This window comes from Pararge aegeria, chromosome 16, assembly GCF_905163445.1.
Source record: "Pararge aegeria chromosome 16, ilParAegt1.1, whole genome shotgun sequence".
NCBI classification, from domain to species: Eukaryota; Metazoa; Arthropoda; class Insecta; order Lepidoptera; family Nymphalidae; genus Pararge; species Pararge aegeria.
In genome coordinates, this window is record NC_053195.1 from 16,148,699 (window position 1) to 16,169,711 (window position 21,013).

A 21,013-nucleotide genomic window follows, 5' to 3' on the forward strand; every position below is an offset into this window, starting at 1 on the left:
GCTCTAGGATCACCGGTAGACTCGATAACCCTTTTCGATAATTCTTTGAAAAGGGCTCTTGCCTCCGGACCCCACGGTCCCAAAGTCTCTACTCCAAAAGGCACAAAAATTAAGCTGCTATCCAGGTTTTCATATTTAATATTTATTTAATTGCATGTTATTTTACTACTATATTAAATTGCATCAATGAAAGGAAACACTGAGTTAGGTAGCCCGGCATTTCTTTTTGAAGTTGTACTTCTTTTGGTGTTTTTAGCGGAATTCCGAAATAATAAAATTTTGAAGACTTGTTATGTTTATGGTACTGATGGCTGTATAGGTATCAACCTTTGCCTTTGCTTTCCTTTGCCTCTGTTATTAAGAGTCACATTTCGATACAGATTTCGAAATCCTGTTGCCCATTGGCGCTTACTCGTATTTCGACGCTGCTGTCAAATTCATAATTGTAATATTTCGTTAACGGAGTGGCTAAAGGATAAGGGTTAAGGTTAAAACATATATTTATATACTAGCTGTTCATATATGTTATTGTATAGATATAGTTATAGCTCCGCCATCCTATTAAAGTCTCACTACAAGGCACAGGCTTCGTCTCCCGTAGGAAAGACGATTTTAGAGCATTGACCCACCACGCTGCTCCAATCACAAGTAATTAATAAATACCGAGTCGATTAACGTGCTCTCCGAGTTACTGGGGGAAACGTTTTACATTGATAATATTAAATATAAAAATAACCACATTTCATTTATTTCAAGTAGGCCTACTTTAGAAGCACTTTTGAAATGTCAAGTATGTCTGTTTGTAGTGACTCTAACACTGGTTCGGAAAGCAGATTCAACCGAGTAAGCCGGCAAGAAACTCAGTAGTTGCTCTTTTCCAACATCAACATTTACAATCACTTTTATATCTTGCGGGAGATAAGAGCGAAGCTGGCTGCTTTCAATCTACCGTGTCAACCAAGATTTTAACCATTTCTTCGTCTAAAGAAAGCTATAATAATACGAAGTATATTATATAGCTAAAAAAAAAAGGAGATCCTTAAGAACACTGCAATAATGTAAACCAAAGTAAGTCATTAGTGTGCTGTAAAAAAAGTTTATTATTGTTGTTATAAAAATAATAACTAATACATTTTTTTCTTTGTTTCAGGTTACGTTATAGGAAAACAACGAGTGCCACCATATACCAAGTGTTCTTTACTAAAACTTTAAGACTAGGTAAGCATTATTTCCATACAAATTGTCAAGCATTGAGCGATTTCTTAAACTATGCTCTTTAACTTATTAGTGAGCTTCTGTAGACTGTAGCCCTCTCCGCCCTTCCATGTACATACCTTTTTTTATTCCACTACGAGTTGCAGACTCTGGGTCTATCAAGACTTGAATCTGACCTGCTGGTTATTGATAATCTATGCTCTATAATTACTAATTTACTAATCCTACTATCCTACTATCCTACTAATATTATAAATGTGAAAGTGTGGATGTTTGTAACTCAATCACGCAAAAAGTCTGAACTGATTTGAATCAAAATTGGCATGCATGTAGCCTTTGACATGGAAAAGAACATAGGCTACCTTTTATCCCGATTCCTTTAGAAGTTCCCTAGGGAAAATAGAAAATTGTTTACTAGTTGAGCCGCGGGCAGACAGCTTTGAAATTTGGCATGCGTGCCCCCTATGCTATGGAAAAGGACATGTACTTTCTATACCGATCTCTTAAATTGTTCCCATGGTAAGATTAAAAATTTTTAACGAGCAAAGCTTTAGACCCAATTCTAAAGTCCACGCAGAAGTTGCGGGCAGAAGTTAGAAATAATATACAGCGAAAAGATTTTTTCTTTGTATGATGGTGTGTCTGTATCGACTAGGCTCCGAACGAACATAACCGATTTTAACCATTTATTCGTATAAAGAAAGCTATAATAATACGAAGTAACATTGGTTCTAATTTATCAAAAAAAAAGAGATCCTTAAGAACACTGCAATATTGTAAACCAAAGGAGCAAAATTTTAACATGACAATAATTATAATCGTGATGATAGAAATAATGATGAGAGTATCTCCAACGTGAGTGGTTTTCTTTGCCAAACACTGAAACATTGATGGCCGTGCACAACAAATGAATGCCTCTTGGAGATTCCTTGGAAAACATAATACCTTTCACAGTGAGATAAAGCTATCACCAGTTGATTTTCACTAAGGAACTCCTCAGCTTCGAATTGCATAGTTTGCTTATTGTCATATTTTTCATCACACTTGCTCGGAACGTGGAGCTTATTACATTGATATAAGGCTCATAATTCAAGATATTAGACATGCATGTTTTATTTATGAAGTCCCGATTAAGTTAAGTATGTACCTTACTGCAAATTATAGAAGATGGATTATTAATACCAACAAAAAGTTTATATGCGGTTGAAAATTATGTGCATTTTTTTAAATGGAATGGAATTGTAACGTAAGTTGGACCTTCTTTATTATGATAAATAACGTTCAATTTGATCTAATTATTCATTCGTTGTGAGATAATTTTAATATACGAAAATATTCACTTTATTAATTATGTTTTAATACAGGCAGTATGCAGTTAACAATGTCGGCTGTATATCGGTTTACGCCATTTTCCGTATTTAACCTTTTGATAATATTTCGCTTTGTGGTTGATTAACAATAATTTAAAATGTCCAGTTCAAATTGGAAAGTAGATTTTACTCCGCCGGAAATAATAATCGAGGCAAGAATCGTGAGAGAATAATTTGTTTAAAACAAAATGTAGAGCCTACCCAGCCTATGAAACATAATTTTCATAAATTCAAAATTCAAATTCAAAATTTATTTATTCATGTAGGCCTATCACAGACACTTATGAAGCGATCATGCATATAATATGATTACATAATTGTAAGGGGATGGTGATAAATTCGTTCGCCAACTTAAACCTAGAGCTACGAGGGTTCGAAACGCACCCTGGTCTAAGAAGAGCCCACAACAAACTTAGCCGGGTAATTTTTTTTGTTATTACCATCTCACAGTAAGCTAGTAAGAGCAATTCGTACCCAAGCTTTTTATCGTTTAAGTAATCTTTCACGTTATAATAGGATTTTTCTATACGCTTACGTTTTATATAAACTTTGAACTTATTGAGAGACATCTCAAAGATTTCATTTGGTATACATTCGGCATACAGTGGACTTTAAAATGCAATCTAATCATAATCTACATAATATACAATTGTGTTATATCTCACTACAATTCACACTCATTAAGCCGGCCGTACGAGTACGCCATATATATTCATAAATTTATATTTTTTTTAGATTATGACAATAATATAAACATTACATTTGACACTGGCGAGTTACAATGTGACACAACAGTAAGAGAAGTACGTTGTTCTGACGTTTAAGGTCAGCTTATATTTTTAATTTTTCTTTGTGTAATTTTTTTTATCTGTAAAAGGCCAGTTTTAATGTATGTAAACATAGAATAAGCTAGTAATTATAGACCCACGAGAGATGTAGCTCAGTAGTCAGTTTAGTGACTCAGCTCTTTAAAAGAGATAAGAAAAAAATGTCTATACCCTAAAAAATAATCTGCGAATCAGTGTCGTAACTAGCGTAGCGCCTAACTTCCTTAGTCACCCTGTAAGAGTTTCCGAAACATTTTATTTCAGTTGGCACCGCATAAATCATAGGGCATCCGATTTCCAGAAATTAGAAGAATATTGGAATCGTGTTCTGGGAGCAACCTGTATATGCCTATGTGCCGCTTGTCAGCTGGCGGTGGGATTGCATTATATGATGCGGTATCTCGACCTGCTGGCGGCGTATTTGTTCACCTACCCGCTTAAATTTTTCAAATTTTGTACAACATTAGAGGATTGTGCAATGTCCATACAAAGTATACTACGACAATACACACAACGCCATCTAGCCCCAAAGTAAGCGTAGCTTGTGTTATGGGTACTAAGATAGCTGATGAATATTTTTTTTTTTTTTTTTTTATGAATGAAATACACATAAATACTTATAATATACAGATAAACACCCAGACACTGAAAAACATTCATGTTCATCAGACAAACATTTTCCAGTTGTGGGAATCGAACCCACGACCTTGGACTCAGAAAGCAGGGTCGCTGCGCACTGCGCCACTAGGCAAGTCAATGGAGTTTCAGGACATCAAGTCACCTATGTTTACCTATCTACTTATGATTGTAAGAAAATGAATAAATAAACAAAATATTTAGGAATTTTGCTAGGCCTAGGGAAATCTAAGGCATAAAAGTCTGAAGATGATGATAGTTTCTACAGCTGCAAAGTAGGAACTATTCAAGCCGATCTCATCCAATTAAAGTCGGATATAACTGAACCACTTGACAAACTGCAGAACAGTATCGCAGAGGGCTCTCACACTGGAAGCTCTAAATTGTGTCTCTCTTCAAATCCACAAAGCGCTAATTGGAAATGTTTGCATATTATTATATCACACTACTGAATTTTATGGTATCCGTAGCGATCATATCAAACCATTACCGGCCCACTTCAGGGCACGGATATCCTCCCACAATGAGAAGGGGTTAACCGTACCACGCTGGCCCAGTGAGAGTTGGTGGACTCCACACACCTTTATGGAGAACTCTTATCACCGATTCCTCCATAGTAGAGTGGGATTTATTAAGGAGGATATCGTCTGGCAGGTACTTTAGTAACCCATAGTCAGAAATGCACCTAGAAACTTAGAGTTATATTTTAGTCTGACGGCCGATTGGCGCAGTAGGCGTTGACCCTGCTTTCGAGTCCAAGGCGGTGGGTTCGATTCCCGCAACTGAAAAATTTTTGTGTGATAAATGTTTTCCAGTGTCTGGGTATATTATAAGTATTTATGTATATTATTCATAAACTAGCGGACACGCGAATAAGTCGACTTAAAAAAACCACGTCAATTATGCCTATCCAAAAAACCACGTTACGTTGTCTAAAACTCCGATGCGCGGATATTGAAAGACAAATGGGGAAAGAATAGCGATGCTATCCTGGAGAAGCTGTTGCTTTTAATAGTAGCCTATGAGCTATGCCAGACTATACAGTCGGTATCTCTGCCAAATTTTAGCCAAATCGGTTCATTCGTTGTGGCGTTAAAGCGTAACAAATATCCGTCCATACATACATCCATCCATCCATACATCTATTCTCACATACTTTCGCATTTATAATATAAGTAGGACGCATGCTCTGTCCCATATGCCTTGAGACTTGCTGTTATCTGTGAAGAATTATGTCCTTGATCTCCGACAATATTCATCAGATCTTGATTAAAATTAGGCAATACATGCTTGGTAGTAGACACTGTCAAATAAAAAAAGAATGATTAAAATCGCTGCAAATTTAACGGAGATATGAAGTAAAATTGATAAAAAATTTTATCCCATATCCCGGAGGAAACTTATTGTTTATCGAGACAAAAAGTATCCTTTATGTTGACCCGGGATATCAGCTACGGGACCCGGGACACGTGATGCCCGGACAGACAGACAGACAGACAAAAATTAAATAAAAATCTTTTTAGGACTCAGTATCGATTAAAAAGCTTCCCCCGGTCAAAATTTTCAAAATATATTAAATGTCCAGAAATCTTCCAGTTACAGTTTTATTATAAGTATAGATTATTCATGGTTATCTTAGTCACACAAGCTACGCTTACTTTAGGGCAAAATTGCGACGTGTGTATTGTCATAATATATATTTATATATAATAATAATATTAAAAAAAAATGAACAATCTGCTCCCATTAAACCTCACTAAGTTTTTTTATCAGTAAAAAAACTAAGACAAACAATAAAAGTGATAATAACTTGATTCTTTTTTTTTTCTTTTAGGAATGGTAGCTTCCCCAAAAAAAGTTATGTCTTTGTAAAAAAAACCAAATTGTTATGTGTCCACCTGTTAAAGTACACGAACATGAAATAGGAGAAGTTAACCCCTGTTTATATATTATACACATATATTATTTGAATATTATTTCCACTTGTTCTTTATGAGTTGATAAAGCTGTGGGAGAAGATAAATTTTTATCATTTCCCCTGGGATAATTAATTGTCTCCTGCCCATGCTAGCCGTGCTGAAATACACATATATTAATTAAAACGCTATATTATAACATTATATCTAATCACTCTATGAAAGTAAGTCATTAAGTTTACGAGAAACGTCCATTAGCTAATCACTGTTTTTGTTTCTAGTAATATCCCTTTTGTATTGTTGTAAACACACTGTACAGAGAGACGTTAATGGCTTCTAGAGGTCATAAGCTAAGTAGATCGTAATATATTATGAGTTAATATAATAAAATATATATAAAGAAGCGGTGATAGCCCAGTGGGTAGGAGCTCGACTTCACTTTCGGGGACCCGAGTTCAAATCCCAGCACGCACCTCTAACTTCTTTTCTCACTCTCAAAAATCAAAAACTGTTCATCCGTTCGAAAGCCATGACAGACACACACACACACACACACGCACAACCACAAACATTACACGACAAACTTATAAAAATTCTCCGCTTTTGCGTTGGGGGTTAAAAACGCACACAACGAAAAGTTAGAGGTCGAGAGGATGCCGAAGTTAGTAACGAGGCTTCAACCTATCAACCCATTACCGTCCCACTACAGGGCACGGGTCTCCTCCCACAGTGAGAGGGGGTTAAGGCCATAGTTCACCACGCTGGCCCAGTGCGGATTGGTGGACTCCACACACCTTTGAGAACATTATGTGGAACTCTCAGGCATGCAGGTTTTCTCGCGATGTTTTCCTTCACCGTTGGAGCAAGTGATATTTTAATTACTTTAAAACGCACATAAATTAGAAAAGTCAGAGGTGCGTGCTGGGATTCGAACTCGGACCGCTTCGTTGCTTAGTTAGGGCGTGAATAAAGGACAAACAAACTTTCGAATTTATAATATTAGTTAGGATGTTTACAATTCTTTAATGGAAGGACATACGAACAAAGCAGTTTTAATAAAAGCTTGTGAAAACGTATCGAATCCAACCAAGGCTGGAATAACTTTTTTATTATTTTTGTTCACCCAATGGGAGTTTTATCCATCGTAACATAAATACGAGTGTTATCGCTGCACCGGATGCGGTCCGTAGGGGTTCGAGTTTCAATATCCGGGCTTTGCCTTTAGCCGTATAAAAACGTTGCTTATTTCGAACGTGTTATATATATTGGTGATCAAATCAAATCAAATCAAATCCTTTTATTTGCATAAAACATTGTAGGTATACATGTTTAGTCATATTATATGACATGCAAATCTTAATTTAAACAAATTCATTTATGTAATAATTAATAAAACATCAAAATAAATAAAATCAAAATAATCGGCTGAATATAATAAAATTTCATTAATTTTACTGTATGGAACAATAAACATGGAATGTCAAGTAAAAAATAACTAAACTAATAATTATATTTTATTATCCAAGAACTCCTTTACCGAGTAATAGCATTTATCAACCAACCAGTCACGTAATTTTGCCTTGAATTTCAAAAAAGGCAAATCTTTAATAGCTATAGGCAATTTGTTGTAATTCAAAATCATATTATGATAACAACTTTTAGAACCGAGTGCTGTGTTACATCGCGGGTAGAATATTTTATTTCGGTAACGGGTATTGAAAGGTACAATATTTCCGCATATTTCAAAAAAATCACTTCTGTACCTTTTTACGAAGCATGCTGATTCTAAAATGTAGATACCTGGCAGCGTTAGTAATTTGAGAGATTTAAAGAGCGGCTTGCATGATTGCATAGGACCTTTGTTGCATATGGCCCGAATACACTTCTTTTGTATTAAAAATAATCTATTGACCTCGGAAGCATCGGATAAGAGTTATCACATTTAAACGGACAGTTCAAAAATGGAGATTTGCAATTCGATGTGTTTTTGGGGTTCCTTATCTTAAAATGAACCTATATAAACCTAATTAAATCCCTTTTTGGTCCGTACATCTGAAAATACCCTTTTTCTCTTAAAGGAAATTTAAGTAAATTTGGGTTGTCTTACGCTACTAGGCACAAAGGTGTCTTGCATTGTAAGCTATACCGTCAGTCCTGCTGATTTATTAATAAATAAATTTACTACGACAATAGACACATCGCCATCTAGCCCCAAAGTAAGCGTAGCTTGTGTTATGGGTACTAGGATAACTGATGAATATTTTTATGAATAATGTAAATAAATACTTGTATACAGATAAGCACCCAGACACTGAAAAACGTTCATAACACAAAAAATTTCCAGTAGTGGGATTGAACCCACAGCCTTTGACTCAGAAATCAGATTCACTGAACACTGCGCTAATCGGCCGCCAATTTGATAATATTGTAAATTGCGTAAGTATTGAGACACGCCTGAGGCAAAATTGCATTATAGCGGACTTGGGGTTTACAGATAAAAAAGTAGCTACAGGTTTAGAACACTAATTTCACTGATTACTGCTGGCGTTAACAATGTTCTCAGTTGTATCCAATAATGACTCGAACCGGCGGTCCAATCAGCTCGGATTACGTTTCTTAAGACGCTAAAACTAAGTGAGTATAGTAGTTTTTGTCTGGGAGGCTTCGGCAGACGCTAGTTAAAAAGAGTGGCTAGCATAAAAGAGGCTAAGAGACGATTTTGTGAGGGACTTGTATATGCTTAGTAGCTCCTTCAAAATTCAAAAAATTCAAAATTCAACATTTAAAATTCATTTATTTCATGTAGGCCCAGTTTATAAGCTGTTTTGAAACGTTAAGTCAGCCTGTTTGTAGTGACTCTAACACTGGTTTGGAAAGCAAATTCCACCGAGTAGAGCCGGCAAGAAACTCAGCAGCGAATAGATTTTATTCTCTTCAACGCATTACCTCGCATCGGCAAAAGAAAAACGAATCGCTGAAAATCAAGGAGGCGTTTTGGCATATCAAGCTCTGAATAAAAGTAAAATGGACTTACTGTCACCCAATTTTATTTTACAGATCTTCTGCCTAAAGCCCGAGCTAATGAATTGTAATCATAATTCAGTATTAAAACATTGCAAATAAGATCCATTTTACTCTGCTGTTCCAATATTTCGAGGCTCGATAGAGATTCCTCGATTGCGAACAAGCAAATCTCGTACTAAGACTGCATTTTACTTTTCCCGATCCCAGTCATCCTTCACTCGTCTTCCCATAATATTTTGGACCAATTTGGAGTAAAATAAACAACAGACTGGAACACAACAAGTTAACACCAGCAGACAGCACACAAAGTAGTTAGGTAACGACGAGCAGAGCTTTAGGAATGCCATTAGTTTGCGGCTGCGGGTAGAAAATGGCTTTGTGCTTTGTGTAGAGCACTCGACAAAGCAGCCAAGACATAAACATGCACCTGGGCATCGTAGAAAAGCTATTTATGATTTATGTTCACATGTACGGATAACGTCTACGACCAATCTTACCAACTACGTTCGTTACCAACGCGTACGTTCTCAGAGATGTATTCTTTTTTATAGACGAGCGCTTGAATGCTTCTAGGCAATGCTTGCCTAGAAGATGAATACATATTACATTAAGTTTTAGTTACCATGGAAACTGAAATAATTTGTAGTGTAATATTTAAGATTAAATTATTATACTTTTTATTCAACTGTTGCATAATAAGGGGTATTAAAACATAAATGTGGGTTTATCACATGAGGCGACGCCGATTGTGATAATATTATATCGTGAGTGTTTTAATACCTGAATATCAACAGTTTCACACAAAACTTTATCTCTCCATTATATAAATTTTCTATAAAATAATCTGAAACAGTTAGTTCCCTTACTGCTTACATTAAAACAGTCAGTCTTAGTAACCTTATACAATCCATTACTGAGTTGATATACGTTGTACAGGTACAATATTCATGGTAGCCGACCTTAAACTATTTATTATTGGCTGAATATTATAACCAACACTCGTGTTTTAATACCCGTTATTATACAACAGTTGCATAAATAACTATTTTAATCTTGGTAAAAAAATAATAAACCTTATATTTATTCTAATATTCCTGATACTCTACTTTCATACTTAGGTCCATCTCAACCTCTCGTAGGCTACTTTCAGAAGTTTTACTTCTGCCATATGTAAATTGCACAGGCATTTTTATGACTTTTCGAAAGCAAAAGAACGAAATAAAGAATATAATAAAACAGTAATAAAGAATCACAAATGAGTAATGAGTACACGGTTCATTAGGTTTCTTTCAGTGAGCTCGTGAGGTACACAAATATCCTTTTTTTTTTTTTAGTTGCGCCAAAACTGTTTTGAAGTCAATTCCCATTTTTTTAATATATAAGTTACCCCTAATTATATATGACCGAAGCGAAATAAATATTATGACGACCTTCCCGGTGCAGTGGGTGTCTGCTGTGGTATTTTATTTGAGAGGTTCCGGATTCGATACGCTGCAGGGGCAATTTCATCATCACCATCATATCAACTCATTACCATCCCACTACAGGGCACGGGTCTTCTCCTACAATGAGAAGGGGTTAAGGTCGTAGTCCAGCATGCTGGCCCAGTGCAAACCTTATAGAGAACTCTAAGATCCTCAAAAAAAGTTAGCGCGTGCTGACATTCAAACTCGGCCCCTCGAAAGTGAAGTCAAAGTCCTATCCATTGAGCTATCACCGATTCAATGGGCAATCAAGAGACAATTTCGGAAATTATATTTTCAGTATTTTCTCTGATGAGCTTCAGTCAACGTCTTGCTGCGATCTCAATAAAATGCCATGTAGAAGTCGACTAAGTGTATTGGGTTTTGTCGTAGAAACCTTTCACCAAGGTTTATTTTATAAAACTTACTTATAAAACACCCCTAAGAAATCATTTTGACTGCATCATCACCAATGGCTCCTGAAATCAGATCCTGAAACTAGCTGAAGTTAGTAAACATTAGTATTCTTTTGTTACAGATTGTGCGATACACGTTAGAGCGTTGCGATCGGGACGCGTGCACTCCGGTCACCTTCCCCGGTCTCACAACTGCCATCTGCTGTTCCCTGCCCCCTCACCAAAAAACGCCCTCCTCATCGACCTCCACAAACTAAACGTGCCGTGCTCCAGTGGCTTTATCAAATTCGCCCCAAACGCTCCAACTTTATGTGGGAAGCTGGAACAAATACCACCTCCAAACAGAAGATATATCTACCAGTCAACGAATAATCCAGAAATGGAACTCCACGGTCGACCCACGTTCGCCGCGACATACCGTCTTGTAGACCATTGCCATGATGTTCTCCTGACCGGACGGAACGGCTCGTTCGAAGTCGGACCAACTACAAAACTGTATTGTTCCTACAAAATCCATCTGCCCTATGGAAATAGGATAGCCTTACGCCTACAGATGGGCACAGGGCCTATGAAGAAAGACGCTGATAGTTCTAATATAATTCACGAGGATACCCACACTTTCTGCAAAGGAATGGAGTTGAGTTTGGTAGATGGGGATTCCAAGTGGAGACATTGTTCGCAACCTGGTGATCCATTGCGTAGTGTTCAAATAATTTCGGAGAGGAACTCCGTGAGGTTAAATATTAGTATTTTGGCGAAAAGGAACTCCTCAGCCATGTGGCTCAAGGTATGGTGGATGGATAAGGCAGTAGAAGAAACGATTGGACAGTGTGATTACGGATGGGTGGTGTCCGGAGATTTTTGCATAACTGCTGTGAGAGAAGGAAAGAAGGCTTGGAGACAAGCGGAAGTTGAATGCGTCAGGATGGGCGGCCATCTTGCGAGTATACAGAATGAACGACAGCAGCAAATCATGGACCAACTACTTATTCAAGCGTAAGTTGCACCTCAACTTTTGAACTATATTTAAACAAGTTAAATTAATGTTTTAATTCTTACTGTATCTAACATAAACATATTTTTGGCAATACTACTAAGCCTTGAGCAAAATACGCAACACCATTAGTGATACCTTCATATCGTCTGAGAAAAGTACAGAAATCCTGGGGATGGGTATATGCTTTTATAACATGATACCGAAGGTAATATTAGATCTACCTTGTCCAAGTTTAAGCAATATATTAAAACACATTCAACCAATCGTGATGACATAATAATATGTACGTAGCCTAACTAATATTATAAATGCAAAAGTAGCTTATACATACATAAATAAGTCACCATTCAACTTGATTGTTCACGTAAAGTTATTTGTAAAGACAGACGTTACTGTCTGTACTGCTATAGTACATATAGCCTACTTTTTATCCCAAAAACAAACGTTTAATTTAGTAAAAACCTTAAAAAACACGGACGGAGTACGCGGGCAGTTAAAAGTAATTGTTGGTATAAGGAAAATGTTTATTCTACAGTAAAACTAGTTAGTTTTACAGCAAAGATATGTCAAAAACGATAATTTTAATAATTTTAAAATTTTGCTAGAATCTACACTTAATAATATAAACGCGAAAGTATGGATGGATGTCTCTTACTCAATCACGGACGGACGGAACGGATTTTAATGAAATTTAGCACGAAGACGGTTTATAGTATACCACATGTGCTATTTTTTATCCCGGAAAAATATACCGTGGGTTCCCGTGGGAAAGATTTGTTTTCATTTTCAGAGAACAAGAAAACAACATGTTATTTTGCATAGTGGTAGTTCAGAGATCAGAGAGTTACATTGTCATAAAATTTTCTACGCGAACGAAGTCTTGGGCGAGAACTAGTCTGTATTTATGACAAGTATTCCAAGTGTTACTCTGATGTTGAACTTTGCTAAGACATTTGCATGTTACAGATTATAATAAATACTTAACGAAGTAAACTTCATTTTGAGTTTAACTCGTTTCATGAGTTACGCGAATTTAATGTTTAATTAAAATTTAGTTTTAAACTCGCTCCGTCAGGTTGTGTAATGTGTTGCCAGAATAGTAATTAGTTTTTGACTTCTTTAGCGCAGCGATGAATTAATGAATGAATGAATAAACTTTTATTGTACACCACAGAAAATGTATTTTTCTGTGGAAAAAATAAAAAATATATAAAAATTAATAAACTACGACAATAAATCATCTATATTGCCATCTAGCCCCAAAGAAAGCGTAACTTGTGGTACGGGTACTAAGATGACTGATGAATATTTTTATGAAGAATAGATATACATAAATACTTATGATATACTGATAAACACCCAGACACTAAAATACATTCATGTTCATCACACAAATATAAAAAATGTGTTTACACTATGTATATAATTAGCTACATAGCGATCTCTTCCAGGCAACCGATGGCGTAAAACACAGCTCAAGAGGTAGATAGTGCATATAAATATAAGAATATTACTACTATACTATTGATGAATTTCTTATGGTGGATGGTACTCTGAAGATCTGTGAAGAGTTATGTCCTTTATCTCCGAGAATATTTATCAGATCTTCATTAAAATTAGTCAATACATGTTTAATAGTATATATACACTCTCAAATAAAAAAAGAATTATTACAATCGATTCAAATTTAACGGAGGTATGAAGTAAAATTGATAAAAAATTTCATCCCATTTCCCGGAGGAAACTTACTGTTTATCGGGATAAAAAGTAACCTATATAGCGGAAAAAAACAAAAAAGTATCCTATTACCCGAACAACTATAACAAATTGTATTTGAATCCGTTCCGTAGTTTTCACGTGATGCCAGGACAGACAGACAGACAGACGGACAGACAGACAGACAAACAGACAGACAAACAGACAGACAGACAGAAAGACAGACAGACGGACAAAAATTAAATAAAAATCTGTTTCGGACTCAGTATCGATTATAAAAATATATTAAACTAGCTGTTGCCCGCAACTTCGTCTGCGTTTGATTTTGTTTTTTGATGTGGCATTCAATTTAATTGTAGTTCTAAAAAAAATTAAAGTATTCAGTATCGCTAAGCCTTAAATGAGCGGTTTGATGCTGTCCGCTAGTTCTGTCCTCTATCTCCTACCACATTCATTAGATCTACACAAAGTTTGGGCAATTTTAAACACATATTATAACCTCTATAATACAAAAATAATTATTTAAATCGGATATAATTTTTCGTAGTTATGGTGTAAAATCGCCAAACACTTTCATCCCCTCCCTCAAAGGAACCGAGCTTAATGTCGGGATAAAAAGTATCTTATATTACTTCTAACACTTCCAAGAATATGTGTACAAAGTTTCACGAGGATCGGTTATGTAGTTTTTACGTGAAAGCGTAACAAACAAACTTACATTGACATTTATAATATTAGTAGGGATGTACAGAAATCTTCCAGTTACAGATTTATTATAAGTATAGATTATAAATTTCTGAATTTTCTCGGATCAGATGGGCCGTGGCTAGTTACTAACAAAGGCGTTCAAGCAACAAAAAAAATAAACTATATGGAATATAGGTCTAAAATAACTGCCATACCCCTGAAAGCCCACTACCATTTTAAACTGCAACAATACTTACCACCAGGTGAAATTGAAGTTAGCTAACTTGTAGTGAGATAAAAAAAAAGCACGGGGCAAGTTCAACGTCCGACAGTTTTTAGACAGACAGTTTTTAGTTTCAGTTTTTTTGTCAGACAGATTTTAGGAGTTCGGGGTTGAAGAAGCTGCTTCTGACCGCCTTCGATGCAGAAATGAACCAAGCAAAGGTCCATCCAGGCTGTATTGATGATAATGAAAAGGTTACCACGTAATGTCCATCTCTTACACTCTTTGAACCATGTAATCTTTTATGATGGCAGGCCCGGCGCTGGTATTGGAGACGTGTACTGGATAGGTGCAACGGATGCTGTACACGAGGGAGAGTTCCGTTGGTCGGACGACTTGCCTTTTTCTTACGCACGTGAGTTGCCATTCATTACTTTACCTTGTGCTTATTTCCTGTTTTTTTTTTCCAAACGGCTTTCGTGGTTTACGGAATATAAAAAAATTACTTTCGCGGGATGCCCGGCAGATGTGTAATATATAAATTAGTATTACAATTTATAATTAACCATAACTTATTGAAAAAAAATTATAAGATAAAATAATCGCCAATAGATTTCGCCATTAAAAACTATTTTGATACTCATGCATGGTCACAAAGTAAGTTTAAGTTACGGAAGGTTTTATCTAAACTAACCAGGCAGTTGAAATATACCAAACCGACTATTTTGTAGGCTTGTAGAAAAAATATCAATGTATCGATATATCGATATATAACTGCAAATAATAAAGTATTGAAGAGTTGAAGTGCTCTGGATCTGTGGTGAGTGCTATAGTCTTAAAAGTGGAGGTCTTGGGATGTCAATACCGGGCGGGAAAATTTCCGTTGGTCTGGTGAAAGGTTTCAGCCGTGGAGTTACCATCCCATATACAAAGATGTGCCACCAAGCGATTTTTGGCGCCAAAATGGGGGTGTACCACCCCCGAGCAGGTAAGCCCGCTACAATCTCTCACGGAATCATCATGTGAGAGATACATCGTTTCAGGTGAGATTGCTGGGAAGGTCTGACTTGTAGAGGAATAAAAAAAATTAAACTTCTAAAAAGTAGCCAACGATAGATGAGATAGAGAATTAGAATTATATTATAGATTAATGTATATATTTCTTACCAAGCTTAATTTTTTTGTTTGTGCTAATGTTAACACATATTATACATCCAATAGCAATACGATTGTCGGTACATAAACCGCTGTACTTCAGAGTCTCTTACCTATTTATTTATTTATTCTATTTTGATTTTCTACGACTATCGATACGATATTTTTATGTCGATATTTTAAGCATCCTCACTACTACTTAGAAGCCGATAAGATCAAATAAAGGGCACGCAATTAGGGAAATTACCCATATTCATTATTTATCACAAAAGCCTGTCTCGCCAGGCCGGCGACGTGGCTGAGTTATTACAAAGAGGATACAAACGAGATTTAGTTTAATGGAAGAGTGATTGTGTAAAAGTTTATATACAAATAGTTTTGATACTAATAACTTTTAGCTTTAGTAAAGTTATGTACGTTTCAAGCAATCAAAATATCACTAGCTTCAATGGTGAAGGTAAGCATCGTGAGAAAATCCGCTTGCCTGAGAATTCTCCATAATGTTTCGAAAGGTACAAAAAGGTAAAAGGTATGTAAGGTCGATTGGCGCGGTGGGCAGCGACCCTGCTTTCTGAATCCAAGGCCGTGGGTTCGATTCCCACAACCGGACAATATTTGTGTGATGAACATGAATGTTTTTCAGTGTCTGGGTGTTTATCTATATATTATAAGTATTTATATATATTATTCATAAAAATTATCCATCAGTTATCTTAGTACACATAACACAAGCTACGCTTACTTTGGGACCAGATGGCGATGTGTGTATTGTCGTAGTATATTTATGTTTATTTATAAAATAAAGGTATGTGGAGTCCACCAATCCGCACTGGGCCAGCATGGCCTACACCCTTCTCATTGTGGGATTACGCTGTTTTGTGTGCTGTCATTGGCCGGTAATGAGTTGATATAGTGTTGGTTATTATGAGTATTAGAGCTTTTTGTACAGGGCGGCATGTTGCAGGATACGCTCCATGCATGCCCTGTGAAGTTTGGCTCTTACAGGCGACGGTTTTCCACTTACCATCAGGTAGGTCATCTGCTTGGTCCGTCAATTATTACAATAGTAAAATATATATATATATATGAATGAGTGAATGAATGAATACACTTTTATTGTACACCACATAAACATAGGTGGTGCATTTAAATAAACATGCATATATACCAATATATAAATAAAAAATATATACATAACTTACAATAAAATATACTGATAGTAATTAATATATACCTATATCATTAATATCAATAATACATAAATATATACAATATTGTCAAACCCCAAATAAAACAGAAGGGAATAGGCATGTTAAAGTTCCGAAGATTCAGACAAAAAATCATCTTTAATAAGTTTTTTAAAAATAGTTATAGACTGACTGATATATTATATACTTTAGCAAAATTTTTATCACAGAGGATAGCATCGCTAGTTTTTTCCGCATCTGTCTTTCAAAATCCGCGCAATGGAGTATTAGATTGACGTGGGTTTTTTTCGATAGGTATACATGAGGACCTGAAAAGTGACAAAGGTTACTTTTTATCTCGGAAAAACCAGCAGAACAAGCAGCAGCGTGCGTGCGTGTGTGTGTGTGTGAGTGTGTTTGTGTGTGGTTATCCAAGTTAGGACCTATCGAAGTTACAACGGGTATAGAAATGCTAAAAGCAAGAAAAATGCAGAGGGTCGCCCGGCCGCGTATTGTATAGTTTGGAAATAAAACTAGACCCGTTAGATGGCGCTGCAATTAGGTTCTTGGTTTTTTTTTAAACGGATAATAACCGATTTGATGCAGACGAAGTTGCGCGGGTCAGCTAATATATATATATACATTCTTATAGCTGCGTCCCCAGTTCTTCCTAATGTCTGACAACACAAGCTGCCGCATATCTCGATTCATGCATAAGTGTAATATACTAAACGAATTCTCAGTAATATTCAACTTATTCGCTTTTTCTAAGTAAATCGAGTTTTGAAGCTAACTCCAAAATAAAGCGCAGGTTCATCAAAATAATTAGCATAACAGAACTGTGCTACATGTGCCCGGAATTTTGTAAAGAGCTTTTTCATATTTATTATGTAAATCCGAGGCAAGTTTTAGGCGAATTTTCACACACAAGTTTCTGAGTTATCCCGATGTTTTAACTTTAACAAGTCTATTATATAAGGACTTAATTAGTTAATTTAGGAATTTTGCTTCACATAAAAGCCGCTATCAAAAAATATTGAAGTGATAATGAGTTTTTAGACAAACTGGTTTTTTTTTTGTAATAGTTGACGAACCAAGCGATTGGCATTGCATATAATATACCTTATTGTTGACAGCCGGTTGGCGCAGTGGGCAGCGACCCTGCTTTATGAGTCCAAAGCCCTGGGTTCTATTCCCACAACTGGAAAATGTTTGTGTGATGAACATTAATGTTTTTCAGTGTCTGGGTGTTTATCTGTATATTATAAGTATTTATGTATATTATTCATAAAAAATATTCATCAGTTATCTTTGTGCCCACAACACAAGTAACGCTTACTTTGGGATTATATGGCGATGTGTGTATTGTCGTAGTATATTCATTATTTATTTATTATTTTTATAGTATTCTTAAAACTTAAGCAAGGGTTCCAAACGCGGCTAAGTATACCACAACAAACTTAGCCAGGTATTCCTTTGGGCAAACAGAATGTTCCAGAAACTTCTTGTTTAAAAACAACCTACTGAAATTTAGCGCTGTAGTGATCTTTGACAGGTACCTACTGCTATTGTGCTGTAGCATAGAGTTGAGGAGGTGACCCGCAACGACGCACCGTAGATTTAAAAAATTTAATTATTTGTTAAAACATCTTTATTGCGTAGTTTTTTTTTATTCTACTACGAGCTAGCCCTTGTCTGCAATCTCACCTGGTGGTGATCATGCAATCTAAGATGGTAGCGGGTACCTGTTAGGAAGTATGATGACCCTTATCGCTTTCTACGCGACATTGCACCGGAACACTAAATCGCTTAGCGGCGCGTCTTTGTCGTTAGGGTGATAACTAGCCACGGACGAAGCCTCACACCAGACCAGACCGGAGAAAATTCAGAAATTAAAAATACTCACGATGCCACTGCCAGGTATCGAACCAGGTACCTCCTACTGAAATTCACAGCTCTCACCATTTCGCCTGTGAGGTCGTCAACATTGCCGCAACAACAACCGCTGTCATTTTAGTTTAATGCAGGATTTGTTTGACACAGGAATTAGCACGACTGCGAGTAAATAAACATGCCGAAATGTTGGGCCCAGCTGTATTGACTTTGGTAAAGTAACCACAAACGTAACCGATATCGTCGCTCGGGGCGATGTAAACAACTTCTTTGCACTCAGTGACATGCGGTATCAGTTATCTTTTCCCTTCGGTCGGTTTACACACAGTAAGGGCCGATTCCACCGTTCACCTATGAAATTCTTGCTACCATTCAAACTTTTAAACTTATAATATAAAATAAACATTTAAACTTAAAAAAAGTCCTATTTATTGGCAAGAAGCAGGCGTTACTTTGCGGAAACCCATGATATATTATGAAAATATTGACGGCCAACTGGCGCAGTGGGCAGCGAACCTGCTTTCTGAGTCGTGGCCGTGGGTTCGATTCCCACAACTGGAAAATGTTTGTGTGATGAAAATGAATGTTTTTCAGTGTCTGGTTGTTTATCTGTATATTATAAGTAATTCTGTGTATTATATTCATAGAAATATTCATCAGCTATCTTAGTACCCATACCACAAGCTACGCTTACTTTGGGGCTAGACGGCGATATGTGTAATGTCGTAGTATATTTATTTATTTAAATAAAGCTTTTTTGTTGTAGCCTAAATTACAATAGATAATTGTTAAGTCAACATCTCCTGCGTGCGAAACGTCCGTAGAGGGTACATTGCCGAAGATCTGTTTGGTGTGGCGTATAAGGATTGAAGAAATTATAAATAACACCATACAGATTCTCCTGCCTTTCGCGGAGTATAGCTTAATTTTCATAATATATCATGGATGTCCGCAAAGTAACGCCTGCTTCTATACAATGAATAGAACTTTTTTATAAGAAACCCTCAGGAAGAGAAGGGGTGGTTACAGCTGTTTCTGTTCTGCCTTTGGTAACAACTGCTTGGAATGTAGCTAATTTCACAGGATATAAGTAGGAGTTCCTAAGCTCGCCAAGCTGTCTAGGGATAGCTTGTCAAACGTATCTGACCTATAAATTCCTCAATGAATGATAAGGATTTTGCCCAGCATCTTGATACCAATAGGATGATAATGATCTGGTATCAGGCAGGAGGCTTCGGCCATGGCTAGTTGCCACCCTATTGGCCAACACTTCCCAACTTGTAGGAGTTCCTAAGCCCCCCAAGCTGCCTGGGGTAAGCGTGGCGTATCTAAGTTACAAATTCCTCATTGAATGATAAGGATTTTGCCCAGCAGATTTAAACCAATAGGATGATGATGATGATGATGATGATCCGGTATCTGCTAGGTGGCTTCGGCCGTGGCTAGTTACCACCCTATTGGCATACACGTGCTGCCGAGCGGTTATGCGTAAAAACCGATTAGGAGTAACGGTTTATGTACGCCTTAGACAGCATCGCCACTGACCACAAGGTGGGATTGTCCGGGTTAAACTTATAGTGGAATAAAAAAAAACTACTGTTGAGCTATACACATGCCACACAGAAAGATGCAAGGCGAAAGAACAGATTTCATGCTATTAAAGAATTAAATGAAAAAGTATTTGCATACTTCAGAAACCGTTCAGAGAGACGACTCTTTTATTCAAGTTATTGCATCAAAATAGGGATCTATTTCTCTTTGAATTATTCTTTTCTTGCCCTCGGACGGAGACTTGGAGAGCCATTGTCAGAGTAGATTTTTTAAATAGTTTTGTATTTCACTTAAAAGTTCTTTTGTACGATAACCCAAAAGCAAATGTCTGTTAAAAAACTGACCTCAGTTTGTTTGAGCTCAAATGTTGTTTTGTTACTTTTAATGTACATTTCACCTTCAACATAAAGATTATTTATTTACTCCACTATAAGTGCCTTGTGTCACCTTGTGGTAAGTGATGATGCAGCTTAAGATCGTAGCGGGCTAGCCTGTGAGGGATAGTCATACCATATGATAGTCATATGATAGTCATACCTCTAATTTTCTACGCGACATCGCACCGGAACACTAAATCGCTTAGCAGCACGTCTTCGTCGGTAGGCTTGTAACTAGCCTCGGCCAAAGCCTCCCACCAGACCATACCACTGAATATTCTAAGATTATAAATTCCCAAATTGACTGTGTATCGAATCCGAGACCTCCATCTTAGATTCACAGCGCTCACCGTTGGTAGG

At 36.6% G+C, this 21,013-nt stretch overlaps 1 protein-coding gene across 1 annotated transcript in view; it reads left to right on the forward strand.

Moving 5' to 3' along the window:
* LOC120630656 overlaps positions 1-21,013 on the forward strand; it is a 147,082-nt gene that overhangs the window by 28,780 nt on the left and 97,289 nt on the right. Inside the window, exons 3-5 of the mRNA XM_039899920.1 lie at positions 1,151-1,218; positions 10,990-11,863; positions 14,805-14,905. Coding sequence (XP_039755854.1) covers positions 1,151-1,218; positions 10,990-11,863; positions 14,805-14,905 — 1,043 coding nt within the window. The remainder of the gene's footprint in view (positions 1-1,150; positions 1,219-10,989; positions 11,864-14,804; positions 14,906-21,013) is intronic.